The 14,916-nt window shown below is 44.1% G+C and overlaps 1 protein-coding gene across 3 annotated transcripts in view; it reads left to right on the forward strand.

Moving 5' to 3' along the window:
- LOC138480803 (vascular endothelial growth factor receptor kdr-like) overlaps window positions 1–14,916 on the forward strand; it is a 1,018,894-nt gene that overhangs the window by 305,980 nt on the left and 697,998 nt on the right. For all 3 annotated transcript variants that reach the window (XM_069612549.1, XM_069612547.1, XM_069612548.1), the window contains exons 4-5: window positions 3,019–3,140; window positions 7,705–7,861. In XM_069612549.1, the coding sequence (XP_069468650.1) occupies window positions 3,019–3,140; window positions 7,705–7,861 (279 nt within the window). The remainder of the gene's footprint in view (window positions 1–3,018; window positions 3,141–7,704; window positions 7,862–14,916) is intronic.

Raw genomic sequence — 14,916 nt, forward strand, 5'->3', positions numbered from 1 at the left:
ACGCCACAGTCAAAGAAGAAAGACACATCCCTTTTGGTTGTCATGACGTACATAAAACCACAAGGAACTTTGAATGGGAGGAGAGAACCCTACACAGAGGTGATCCATTGACAGGAAGAAGTCCAGAAGGGGCAGAGCCACGCTAGACTGTGCAGCCCGCAATAGTGTGTAGAGTGAACGAGATGCTTGCAAGACGCTTACAAGATGCCGGAAGGTTGATATCCTGACCGGCAAGGAGGCCTGGGTCAAGAAAAAGATGGGGGCGGTAAAGCTACCACCTCACCTGGAAACCGTGGTGGGCCAGGGGCACGTTAATTGACGCCAAGACCAGACTGCAGCAAAGGGAGAGCGAATCTCTAAGCTCCACTTGAGAAGTGGAATTGCTGCCGAGCTAAGAAGCGGAAGGGAAGCGAATGCTCCTGAAAGGGTAACGCCATAGAGAGTTACGAATAGAGACTTTAATCGAGGCTAGGAAAGCCACAAGGGTTACTGGTGCCTGATAAACATAAATAGGGACAAAGCAAGCCGATCAGAGCACCAGAGGACTTTGGATTGCCCTAGGAAACTGAAAGGCATTGATACTGTAGGCTGGAGAAGCCACAAGGGTTACAGGAGTCCAGAAAACCCAAACAGGCAGACGCTTTGCCGAGTTCCTGGAAACAAGAAATCTAGAGCTCAATACTAAGAGGAGAAAGAACCTGAAAACAAGGCAAGGACACAGTCAAACACCAAGTGGGAAATGGTGAAGTTGTATTAAGAAAGCCTTGTCTTTTCTGAGGTAAAGGAAACCATATGAACTATATGGAAAGACTTAAAAACGTGACATGCAGAACCTGCAGAGAGGCTGAGGAATGAACCACAAGAAATTGATGAACTTTTAAAATCTGCTTCCTGTGGAAAAGGAATCTAAGTGTTGGGCCAGGCAGAAGCCAAAGACAGAGGCTATTGTTCCGGCCTCCTTTTTGTTAAGTTTTGTTAAGTGGCAGGGCCAGTTAGATGAATAGGATTTCGACTTAGGACTCTTTCTTTTGGAACATTTGATGAGCATCTTTAGTTTTGGTTTGTTAAGTAGGGACCTTTCCTCGTAGCAGTAGGACGAGATAGGCGTTTTCATTTTATTTTAAATAAACACCCTTGAGCGTGCCAGTACTTAGTACGACTCCTTCTTCTGGTTCACCACACTAGCTAGTGGTACTTGTGAATAGGCCTAGGATGAACAACCCACATTTCAGTTGATTCAAACATGTCGAACATAGGACAGATACTTTCATAGGTTTGTTGGAGGTTTGACCACATGTCATAAAGAGGGACACGTGGCTGGATCTCGTATCCAGTCTCAAACACCTTTCAGAGAAGCAGGAGGTTGTTGGTTGTTGGAGGCAGACCTAGGAAATGCAGGGAGGGTAAATAAAATGAAGTGCATGCAGAGTCGTGCAGTACGAAGGGCAGCAGGAGGAGGAGAGTGACTGGGAGCCCAGAGAGCTGGGCTTAGGGTTGCTCTTGTATACGCTGTGGCCGAACCACAGAAGTGCCATTGTGAGAGATTTGGGGAGGCAGCTGGCACCCCAGTCAATGTCTGTCACTTGAAGTAAGTGGACAAGGCATGTACCGTAGGGCGACACCCGGGAAGAGGAGCGAGGGACCCGGCAATCCAATAGGGCAGCTTGTGGGATAGTCACGCTCACCTGATATTGGAGCACTGGTAGGGAGCACCAGAGATTTGAGGAGGTCGGTGACACCCCTGTCAGTGAGTAAAGAGCACATTTGGAACATGCTGGAACCCAAACAAGCAAGAGGCAGTGGGAGATGTGTTGCTTGTGGTGTTTTCACTACAGCAGCAGCACTCGCTCTGTGCAGTGAAGAGGCCAGAATTGGCAATTGAGGTTATTATCCAAATAACGTTACGTACCCCCATTACTGTAGCGCTGGGGTGCATTCACCAGTGCAAGTGAATGCACAGGTATTGCACCACAACGATGAACATCCACCGGGACCAGCAGAGGCGGTTGGACATTCATTTGGGCCCACTATCCCGCAGGGAAGAAGTGGGAGGAGTCACATCCCATCTAACGAAACTCATGGAAGGAAAACAGACAGAGCAGTTGAACAGTGAGAGGAGTTTCAGATTCCAAGGTCTCCACCAGCCTCATCCACTGATAAGGAGGGGGCAGGGATCACAGCCCAAGAATGGTAGGACGAATCCCAGCGCAAGACATGAAGGTCCTCTGCGGGTTCACACCGGGATTCATTGGAGCCGAAAACCTACCCCCTTCCCTCTGGAAGGAGGCATCTTCACTGGTCTTTCTCTTGTTTAACGTAGTCCAGGCTTATTTGCAAATAAAATTATGCGCTCTGAGGCTTTAGGGCAAGTAGCGCCTTACTTAAAAACTTAAATTAATAAATAAATAAAATAAAGAAATCGCAGAAATAAAGTACTGTACTCCTATTATGATTGATCTCTGGCATGGTGCTGTATATAGAAATATATGTATGCTCTCTCCCAAATGTGTCTGCATCAGCTCTTTTTAAGAAAAAGTCAGGAGAAGGATATTTGCTTAGTCCCATCTTTTTGCAGCAATATATGCTTATGCGGATAAATGCTGGAGTTCCACATTTTAAGATGGAGTATGTGGAAATCTCCCATTCCCAGAGGCCATTTTTATGAAGGCCAGGCAGCCTGTCTGCCATTCCATGCCTGACCCTGACCGCCATCTTTGTGTGGGAGTATATTGCAAATCTGAATAATTGCCATGACCGAGGGGCGAAGGAAACTTGCTCCCTGCGAAATAGCCACCATATGTAACTTTGCCGCTGAAAACTACTGTAGTCTTGAGATATTACTAATGTTTACATGTTCAAATGATTGAAATAATTCACACCTAAATGTACGGCACAGCTATAACAGTTTTGCAGTTTCTTCAAGACAGTGGGGGTTGGGCAGGTGTCAGTACCCTGCAGGCATGGCTTCCTAGTGTGTCCTGTTTGATCTGGAATGTCTTCTTCTTGTGTCGCCCACAGACAGCTTGCAGCCATTTGTGAATCCGGTAGAGGTGGCTCAAAGCGTCTTCGTGTACAGTGGCCGGCAGCTGGTTGTGCCGTGCCGCGTGTCTGCTCCGGAGTTCAATGTCTCTTTCTCACTGGTAAGTGGGGTTCCGGAGCTCAGGGGCGGCTGTAGGAGAAGTGCAAGTGGATCACGTCTTTAAAACAAGGACTCGATTTAGCAACTTTCAAAGACGGTGCACCTTCCCAAGTTCACTTCCTGGTGCTTGACATACTACGACGTTTCACAGTTTCAACGTCATGGTGGGCTGCAAGGTGGCATCGTGATAAAATGCAAGGATAACATGACAACCATTATGCAGTAAACAGGATTGCGTTCGCTAATTAACAACTCTGTGCATTGATTAATTACCAAAGTCCTTGCTATGCAATGTGCAGCCCCGGTGGAAGCGTCAGAAAGTTCCATTCTCCTGTAGGGGGAACTCGTTAATTATTATATAAGAGGTCGTGTTATAGAAGGGGCAGGAGTCCCCACCTGTAACAGGGAAGGTGTGCATTTTTCACTGGGCGTTCCCTCGTTTGCACCCAGGGTGTCCCGCGTGCAAATGCAGGAATTCCTGCAAGGTGTGCATTCGCAGAGCAGGCACGCGGGCTAGCAGGCCTGTGTCTGCACTCTGCACCTTGCATGTTTGCCACCTGGATGGTTGCGTGCAAAAGGGGGCACTGCTCAGGGGCACTTTGGTAGGGGGGAAGGAAGGGTTAGATGAACTATTGTGTGGGAGTCCCCCACTGGTGGTTGCCGTGGGGGGCTGTACGAGGGGGTGGCGAGGGCTCTGGAGTGTTACTGTTCCCTCACTTCCCTATGGCTTTCCGTCTGATTTGACCATGTCTACCTCTTCCTCCTGACAAGGCAATGGCCCTCATTACGAACATGGCGGTCCGGAAAAAAGTGCTGGTAACAACAGTTGCCGTTTTCTTTTCCAGACCGGCATACTCTGAGTCTGCCAGTAGGTGCAGTGAACTCCCGGCAGGCCTGACCTGCTGGTAGTTCAAGCGCCTACTGGCAAATATATCACTGAAGCACCAGTACTGTTATTAACGGTGCCGGTGCTTCAGAGTTCCCATTCCGGTGGAATCCTAAGGGACTCCAAGGGAATGGGAACCCACCGTTCCGCAGCCTCCCATAATATGCCGGTGCAACTGGGATATCGGGCAGTCCAAACGTTAAGCCAAGGTTGCCGGTAGGCCACTGGTATACCAGCAACCTCATAATGAGGGCCAATGTCGGGAAAAACAGACCCCACCCCTTCTCCTGTCCTTATTTCCTCATGAGCAAATGGGGAAGCTGAGAGGCCTGAAAAAAATGATGGGTGTTGCAGGGGTGTCCCCCGCAGATTCCATGGCTTAATATCGCTGCACAAATATGGCGATATTTTTGTATGGCGATATATTTGCGGGAATATTAACACATGGAACCAAGAAGACGTCAATGGCACCAACACATCCGCTCAGTTTTCCAGTTCATCAGTGGAAAGTTTACTTTGAAGAACGCAGGTGATGGCCCTCACCATAATGGATTACGTGGGCCAGTTTATGCTCACCATTAGCTGCTTTGGGCCGCGAGCAAACTGCAATGCAGACATTCCTCATTGTATCCTTATTCAGAACTACGCACCCGTGGTCATCGCAAACTAAAGCACCAAGGGGCCTTAACCATCATTCGCATCATCAGCATTGCTCAGCAAATGATAAGTCTTCATCCATAGGGCTGGACTGATTTCTGTGACCTGGACAAAAGCAGTCCTGAAGAAGAATACATGATATATTCCAGTAGCTAGAAACATCTGTGCGGCATTGACCGGCACATTCCAGCATCATAAACGCTCTGAAAACACACCGGTCTCTGGTGTCCCGCTTTACCCTCGAACTAAGACCTGGGTTATTTATAAAAGAGTGCACTAGAGAAGTGATAAACCGCAGGAGGCATTCCCTTCGGACCTAATGTATTGTTTTTCGCTCACGCCGCTGGGTATTGTTTGAATCCTGAGTCCTTCACCATTCCCCCATTGCCTAATATAGAAATCCTGTGACATCCTTAAGGAAGTTTACGCCGCCGCGCGGAGACACTGTGTCGGCTTCCTGTACAGAGAGGAAGCTTGAGTGGGCGAGGGAGCAGGGAGTGACGGTTTTAGAATGACCTTCTCACAATTAATTAAACCTTAGGAACCGACAATAAATTAGACCCTGTATTCTGTTTTCACACAATAGGGATCATGTTGCTACCTTTACATTTATGGAGATATTATCTTTACAAAACTGACATTTCCTGCAGTTCTTTCTGCTTTGTTGTTTTGTGGTGTTGTGATTACTTTTCAAAGATTCTCATTGAGATAATAGTATGATTATTTTCTATCATGATTCGTAGGAAAAAAGTTAAAAACAGTCCTGTTTCCCTGCGAACTGTACCCTTTATTCAGACTCCCTCTCTTCGGTTCTCTTTTTATAGACCCATATTTTTATGTTTCCAATAATTTTCTCCTTAGTTCTTTGTTTTGAAACCTAAGGGTCTGCTTCACACATTAGAAAAATACATACAAATATCATAAAATAAAAGGTATAAACAGATACAAATTGAGACGTGAAATAATTAGCTGATATGAGAGCCAAAGTAATTACAGTTAAAAGTCATAGGAGAGCAAATGACTAATGTGTACATTTTTTGTGTGTGTCTGTTAAGAGGATTCCGTGGACGGCAACCAGTTAGTTTATTATTAGCAAATTAAGAACAGTTACGTATTTCTTTTTACTGAAAAGGACAATTCAAATAAATTAATATGACGACTATGAATTTAGCTGTAGACATATGGTTCTAAGTCAGAGATGTTTTTGATTCTATGTTTTTGATTCTATCAGAGAGATGGTTTTCATTCAATACATTGATAATCCAAATGCTCTTGATCAGTGATCGATAGTTATCAATAGATCTTCGGATAATGCTTACAGCACAGAAAGGGTGGTAAATGCTTAAGTGCGTAACAGCGCAAGTGGGCGGAGCCTACCATGATTCCTTATGGGAATTCTGGATGGACATACATTCCCTTTACACAAAAGGTGGTCAAGCCACATTCCAGCAAGAAAGTGGATCAAAATCATTCCTCTCAAACAAATGCCCTGTTTCAAGCTAAGACGATGAGGATGCAGCAAACCTTAAGAGAGGGGATCGGGAGGAGGAGAGCATCCCTGGGCACAGTACATTCCCAGCAATGACAAATAGGGTTTCGGCTTCTTTCATCTATGAACCTTCATCAGGTCAATGAAAATGTGAAATTCACATATTTAAAAACATTTCATTTCAGTCCATGGAGATATGCATACTTCAGTGTTCTGACACTATTAGTAGCTGTGCGCTAGGTTGTTAGGCACCCACATGCACACACAAGAATTCCCGGCCATACACATAGAAAACATGTCAAATTTAAATCAGAAGTGAATGTAACATGTTCAAGCTTGAAATAGACAGGCACAAGCAATTCCTCAGAGGATGAGTAGTTAGTAGTGATGAAGCAGGCAGGAAAATGGGCCAATCAGAGAACACATGGCATCTTTATATGCAGCCTATGTCCCTATGCATAAATATACCCATATGCTCATGTTCTGGATGTGAGAGTCTAGTGTTTTGTGTTGAAACAGATGTGTCACTACTTGTCTCTTCAATTTCTGTTGCCTCTTGTCATCAGTAATAAATCCCTGAGACCATACCACCATAGAAGGTGAATCTTTGCTATGATGGTCCTTAAGAATTGTGATCTCTGGTCACAGTGAGCCCTGCTTTCATGAAACCTTCATAGTCTAAGTGTATAGAATAGATGTTTGTGGTGAAACTGTAGACCCTTCCTGCAGACCTCCCTCTCTGCGCCTAGCAAATTTCCCAGTCTACCTGTCCTTCCAGGCAGAAAGAAAACCTGAAGAATTCTGAAGGAAGATGGAATGGCTGTATCCATAGGGATCGACAGCAGAGGCACTGATTGGATAACACGTTGGCATGCTGAGAATCAATAAATGCAGTGCTTGAGTGTAGCATGGTGTAATCTGATGAGTTATTTTACACATTAAAATGATCAATGATGGTGTTAATTGTTCTGGTCATCCACACAGGTTTCCACTGCAGGTTTGATCTGTTTTACCCTGTGACAGATATTGCTTCAGATTTTCAAATATTTCTGCAGACTTTCAGTACCAAGATGTATGTGATGCCATGTTCGTCCAGTTTGACAATCAAGTTTGCATATGTGATATTGGACTAACTTCAAATGTTTTGCAGAGATGGTGCAGGACATTGGCCTTCAAATCCCTATAGAAACACAGAATGAACAGTTCCTTCTCTTAGAGAAGAAAGGAGAATTTTCAGTGTAGAAGCCCTTGGCTGGAGGAGAAGGAGGCATGGAGTGTAGGCCTGGGAAGCTCCACTTTCCCTCAGGAACCATCCATCTGCAACAGGGAAAACCCATCACAGCATCCACTGGAAACAATACACATTTCTTGCAGTGCTGAGAAATGCATTTTAAGACAGAACACCATATGCATATATAACTGTTGTATGTCATAGGTTCTCAAAAGGAGGTACAGACGGAATAGTGTCGCCCATTCTTCAACCAAGTGGGCCTACAATGATAACCTTGTGCTTCATTCCTTCTCCCTTAACAGCTCCCACCTCAACATTCTGACCTAGCCGGGGTAGCATGGGATCCGAAAAGAGGGTTCCTGATCCCTCACCCCTCTGACAAATTCCAGAGGATGCTGATTTGCCAAACAAGGGTCAACGGGAAGTCCTACACAGCATCTTACATCCCTCACAAAGTGGGTAAGTAATACGTACTGCAAGCAAGGCAGAACCGTGAATGGGGAAACCATCGCACTCGGCCACATTCCTTTCCTTTCTATCATTCCTCTGGGAATTTCCTAGCACTTACCCCCTCGTCCCCATTTCCCTGTCCCTCTCTCTCTCTTCACTTGCACGATCCGAATGCTCAAAACGCCTAGTAGGACCACCTCTATCCTGTTCATCATTGCATTCTACTGCCTTTGTCCCATGGTCCTTCCCCTGCACTGTGGGTGCTTTGAAACACAGTGTCTTGCAGAATAAGCATCTTACAAATGCATAATAAAATAAATAAATACATTTATTTTGCTGGTCTGCACCATTACTGAAGGCGGCTAGCCATGTGCAGGTCGGGAAATGTGACAAAATCCTTCTGGCCAGAAGTACTAGAAGGGGCAGCAAAAAAGCCTCTTAGTACTATACCCACAGCTTGGCTCGGGGGTGGTTCAGTCATAGGGCTGGAAACAGCCCATTTCCTCCAAAGAGGTAGGTCAGCAGTGGAGGCATCTGAAACTCCACCCCTCAGTAAGTACTAACATAACAGTAATGTCCATGCAAGGCTCTACAAAAATTACAGTCTTTACCAAAAGTACACTTAACACAAAAAACAACACTCATCCTTGAAAGAAGGAAACAGTAGATTAAGACCGTATGTTTCCTTATAGGTAGGCTGTTTGAGTGGGAATTGTACTGCAGAAGAGATATACAAAAAATAAACAGTTAATTAAAGAAAAGAGCACAAAATAGTCTTTTAAATGTTTTAACCCAAGTTAGTGAAAGGAAACATAACCAGTCTCTACTGACCAAGTTAAGACTCAGTGGTCAGGGTACCTAGAAAGTCTGGGAATGGCGCCTAGTCCACACGTTCTTTACCTTGGTTCTTGCTTGGTACCTAAACAGCATTGAGCTGGTCTTCTTCTTTTCCCCAGTTTGAGCTCTGGTTCAACATCTTTGAGTTTGCGCGACGAACCTTGGTTACTGCGTCATGTTTCTTTCGGCGACTCGTCCTACCGCGGTGGGGTCTTCAAGTCAGGAAGCTTGACAGTCTCCACCAGCGGCAGAATGATGCGCAGCTGGAGGTTTGGTCAGCACAGCTGAAGGTCGGTCTGGCAGCTCGATGAACTTGCCACAACGGTGGTATCTCCAGTATGGTCAATCCTTCAGGGTAAAGTGGGCCCAGAGGCCCAGGTGGCAGGTTGCTGCATGAAGATGCACAGCTGCAATGGCTAATCAGTGTCCGCTCGATGATGGCTATATGTCATAGCTATTCTGCTGAGCAGCAACTTGTGGAATGGTGCAGGATCCTCCAGAGAACTCCCTGAAATTGAGGTTTCCTCTGCTTCTACTGCCAGGGGCTGAGGTTAACAGTGTCACCTCCAGGCATAATGTCTCCCCTTGGGTAGCTGGGTGCCCTAGTCTCTTGTCTTCAGTGGTACTTAAGCTTATGCCTCTTCCAATAAGTGTCACATCTGTGCCCAGTTAATGTTAATAGGAAGGATATTTTTACCTCATTGAATCATCTGACTTTACTCCAATAGAAGGAGGCTATGGGACCTGGCAAACTGCAATATTTATCCCGCTTTTCCACTCCATTTACACATTCATCCGAGCAAGTGATTGGTGATTCCCAAGCCGCCCGCAATGATCTAATGTGCACATTTCCCCTGTGGTGCGACTTCCCTCGTTTTGAGTGAGCAATTCTCAGGGTACCTTGCCCTGGAATAGTTTTAAATTGGTGTAGTTTCTGGATAGCAGAGCTGCGTATTCTGTGAGTTCTAAATTGGTGTAACTTCTGGATAGCAGAGCTGCGTATGCTGTGAGCTCTAAATTGGTGTAGTTTCTGGATAGCAGAGCTGCATATGCTGTGAGTTCTAAATTGGTGTAGTTTCTGGATAGCAGAGCTAAGTATGCTGTGAGTTCTAAATTGGTGTAGTTTTTGAATTGCAGAGCTGCGAATTCTGTGAGTTCTAAATCGGTGTTGTTTCTGGATAGCAGAGTTGCATATTCTGTGAGTTCTAGATTGCTCTAGTTTCTGGATAGCAGAGCTGCGTATGCTGTGAGTTCTAAATTGCTGTAGTTTCTGGATAGCAGAGCTGTGTATGCTGTGAGTTCTAAATTGGTGTAGTTTCTGGATAGCAGAGCTGCGTATGCTGTGAGTTCTAAATTGGTGTTGTTTCTGGATAGCAGAGCTGCGTATGCTGTGAGTTCTAAATTGGTGTAGTTTTTGAATTGCATAGCTACGAATGCTGTGAGTTCTAAATTGGTGTTGTTTCTGGATAGCAGAGTTGCATATTCTGTGAGTTCTAAATTGGTGTAGCTTCTGGCCATAAAAGCTGCTTATATTGTGAATTCTAAATTGGTGTAATTTCTGGATAGCAGAGCTGTGTATGCTGTGAGTTCTAAATTGGTGTAGTTTCTGGATAGCAGAGCTGCGTATGCTGTGAGTTCTAAATTGGTGTAGTTTCTGGATAGCAGAGCTGCGTATGCTGTAAGTTCTAAATTGGTGTAGTTTCTGGATAGCAGAGCTGCGTATGCTGTCAACTCTAAATTGGTGCTGTTTCTGGATAGCACAGCTGCATATGATGTGAGCTCTAAATTTGTGTAGTTTCTGGATGCTGTGAGTTCTAAATTGGTGTCGTTTCTGGATAGCAGAGCAGCGTATGCTTTGAATTCTGAACTGGTGGACGGGATTGTCCCCGTCCCTGATCTCTCATGCTGCTAGATCTTTGTCCATTCCCAACTCCACAAATACAAATGGCCCTGAATGCCATGAAGTTCCCTGACCAAAATGAGCCCCTGCTCAACAAGCTCAAAGGGTCTTTTCTTAGTTCATCCCTACCTTTGAAGCCCCCATCCACATCCAGACGAAGTGTGAAACGTTCCCTTTGGAGCACTACATGTCTTCTTCTGGAGGCTTGAGCCCATCTGGGGCCATATTAGAGAAACCTTTAACCAATGCAGCGGCATTGTGGGCAGTATTCATAGTAGGGCATACCTGGACTTAGGGAAAATTCGTACCGTGAATGTTTTCGCCAAGTCTAGCCCTGGTGCTAACGCCATTTCATATTTGCACCATGGCAACATTTGCCTTTGTGCAAACATGCTTTGAAAGAATAGGTTTTGAAACTTGGGCAATCGTTATCTTTGCAAATACAGTGCAAATGTGCACTTGCACGAGTGCAACGTTTCTGTCATCTGCCCACTAGTGTCATGCCTGAAAGAGGGCCGCAGGAGTCGACTCTTGCACCTAAAGACCAATCAGTGAATGGCAAGTTTGTTACATTTTTTATTTTTGTTTTTATTTATTTTTTTTAAAAAAATGTATACCGCGCCACGTGCCCGCAGGCCTCAGAGCACACATTTATTCCTCTTAACACTAACATGGATTTGACTTAGTTTCTAATAACAGCACAAGATATTTCTTTTGCACAATGTTGTCTTATGTTTATCATTTCCTAGCATAACCTTAGTAGGGTGCAGGGGCTCTGCACCAGGTGTGATTAAACATTGTAAATACCTGAGGATTTAAGAATTCTAATAAACTGACATTTCTTCTGGGCAGCTTTACCCCCCATCCCCTGGCAGACTATTATTCTTTACCTTACCCGCATCCTTTGATAACGATATGGTCAAGGGTGGCGATACATATCTGTATGATATTAAACTGTCTTTCCAGTGCCAGTGGGATTTGTGATGCTTTATCAGGGGTATGAGCAACTCAAAGAATACGCTCAAAAGGGTACATTGCTCAAGGAAGTGAATTCAACCAATTGCATATTGCTACTTAAAAAGCAAGCCTTTCTATTGGTCTTCATCTATGCCTTAGCTAGCCCCGCCTCCAGCATTTGCACGAAGGAATCGATCAAGCTATTGAGGGTCTATTTTGGGAAATATGTATCTGGCATCTTGGTTTCCAGTCTTTGCCTGGAAAGAAAAACAGGCCTCCCTGAGTTCCTCCAATTCCTGAGTAAGAGAGAACATGCTGAAGGGTGCACCTGAATTGGGCGTTCTACTTCACTCAAACTAGCACTGACACCAGAATGGCTGAAACCATTGCAACATGGCGGAATGAGCCCCTTCACCTGGGCCTGGAAACCCAAAAATGAAGCTGTAATTAGCAAAGTGCCAGAAAACATTTAAAAGAGCTTTTGATGTTTATCCAACTTAATAGTTTACCTCTGAGGGGACATATAGCTGGACAGGTGAAAGTAACTAGTATTCACTGCTATCGATCATTCTGGAATTTACATTTGTCTTAAGAGAGTCTGCAACCTGTGCTTTTCCAGATATTTTGGAACTACAACTCGCATGATCCCTTATCATTGACAATGCTAACGAGGGCTGGTGGGATTTGTAGTCCAAAACCTCTGAAATGCCAAAGGTGGTAGACATCAGAAGGACTGATATTTTGTGATTTATTCACTACATTTTTAGGTACTTGAGCAACAATGCATGCAATGAAGGAATGAATGGCACGGGCGCCTCCGTTAGGAGTGCTCAGCAAGAAAATGCTGTGCCCTCGTGCCAGCATAAATACCCTTCAACGCGGTATACACATTATGCATTATGCTTCCAAAATACATGTTTGTATTTTTGTACTGTACTCAATATAGCTGCTTACATTTAAATGCTTGCAATCCAAGGATTTCTAAAATCCCAATGATGCCCATCGTATGGTTGCTAATGGACTCAGGTATGCTGATGTTGATGTGTAATCGAGCTAGGAAAGGTAAAACAAACAGCAAAGGGCATTGTGGGAAAATGAGTGCAAAATAGTAAATGATTGAAATAAGAATCTGTGAAAAAAGGAAAGGTATTGAAAATGATTCTAATCAAAAGGGAAAGCACAGGCTGGGGTCAAATTGACAGCTGCAAATCAGTTAAACAAACTCAGGATTTGCTTGTAAACCTTACTTTCAGTATATTTGGTTTGGAATTCTTAATGTTGTTTTCTATTGCTATGGTCTAAACGAGGGTGGGATTCGCACCCAGATCCTTCGCAAATCTTTCAAAGAGGAGAAGCTCTGTTTTTTGCTTGAGTGTATATATACATGAATGGACTATCTAGACATGGAGGAGTCCCTGCTCATCCTTGTATGGCAGTGATCAGTTTCCCAAACCTGGCCCTCCATATTTCTCTGTTAGTCCCTCAAACCTCTGCCTGTCGTGTTTGCACTGCAGTTGCAAAGGACCGGCCTTCCGTTGTCCTTGGGAGTGATGTTGAGTGTCAGAGGTTGGGAAGGTCATTCCCGGTGAATTTTAAAAGTTCCACAGTCATATCTCTCTCCACTCGTTTGCATATCTGCAGATGGGATCACCGCCCCGCCCCTCTTTAATTGGTGGACTTGATAACCTGCTGAGGTTTTCACCATAATTGGTAATTTCAGGAATCTACCACATAGAATGGCCCTTTTATCATATTTGCCCATTCTTTAAATTTAGTTAATGCATTAGCATACTTGAATTCTATAAAATATATATCATTCTCTAATGGTATCTGTGCACTGGCAACTGAGCATGTGCAAAGCTATCCGTCTGCTGGAACATGGCTAAAACACTGCGAGGCAAAGGGAGCATTACCTCTGGAATCTTTGGGCCCTTTGGGGTGATTGTTGTTGCAGCCATTCTTTCCTCACGTCCGATCCTGGGGCTTTCTAAAGCAGTATATATGCCTACATTTAGATCGAGTATTGTGAAATATTAAACGAACAACAAATCCAGTGTGCATGGTGTACTTAGTGATTCAGTCATACAACCCTTTTACCGCAAACATGTTTCAAATATAAATGTCTGTTGTGAGCCTTTTTGCCTCCAAGCTCTGTAACTCTATGCAAAGCAGGCTAGAACTCTAAATGGTGCTATTTGGCCCCTTTCTCATAGAGTTATTTTGGAAGCGTACAATAGGCGTGTACCAGACCATCCATCTTGAATGCTATCCTTAGATCAAAAAAATAATGTATATGATTACTCTAGGATTTGGGAATGTGCTTTGCTCAGTGATATTATGAATACAATATTTAGTGGAAAAATAATGTCCTTTGTTTAATACCGGTTTTGCAACAACAACAAAATCCCTCTCCCCTCAAGAGTTCTGCTTTTGAGTTTTGGGAATTAGGTACCACTAAAGCATTGCCTATACGCCAAAACTATTACATTGGCGTACAACCAGCAAGAAATGGGATATAAGGTAGGTGCACAGCTTGAGTTATTATTATATATATTTTTTTGTATACCCATTGCCTGCCTGTGGCCATGCTAAAACTTGCGGGCATTATTAGCCATTGGCTGTCTTGCCCAGCCCAAAACACATCATCCTGCGATCTCTTTGAGTTAGCTTTATCAAGCAGCAACATGAAACACTGTGCTCTAAGAGCATGCTAGTATTTTTGTAAGCAGGTTTCTGAGAGCTAATGTCTTAATTTGAGCTTTAAATGCGCTAGTAGTGCAATAAAAATGTCTAAACCAAATGTCGATTTATAAGCAGTGCATGTATTCTTGCACGGAAGTCATGTTAAAAACAAGCACTGGCAAAGCCAACAGTTTTGGGTTTGTATATAGGTATTAGATACGCATTTGCCAGACACGGCTATCATATGCCCAAGCACTTTCTCCACTTGCAGCTGCTGCCATTAATAGCCAGTTAGTTCCAATATAGCAGTGGCTGGCAAATGCTATCGCATGTCTTAACAAAATCCAAAATAAAACACACATGGTGGATATAAAATGAACTTATTCACTGACTCCACATACACTTAACCACATTTAACAATTGTAAATACACAAATGACTTTGACACATAGTACACTCTCTAGGTGTTATAGCTCAAAACACAAAAAATCCCAACATGTTTCAGTTCGTCCTTGCTGCGACTGCACAAACTTTCTTCAGGGGAACACAATTGTACTGATTACCACCATGTAATCCAGGTCCACATAAAAGATTCCAGATTAAACACAGGAAAAACCTACAAAAAGAGGGGAGGACAGTCACCATGCCACTGTTGGTTACCTCATATTGTCAGCACATGCTCAAAAAGT

Source organism: Ambystoma mexicanum, chromosome 5p (assembly GCF_040938575.1).
Source record: "Ambystoma mexicanum isolate Mex_15411 chromosome 5p, UKY_AmexF1_1, whole genome shotgun sequence".
Lineage (NCBI taxonomy): Eukaryota > Metazoa > Chordata > Amphibia > Caudata > Ambystomatidae > Ambystoma > Ambystoma mexicanum.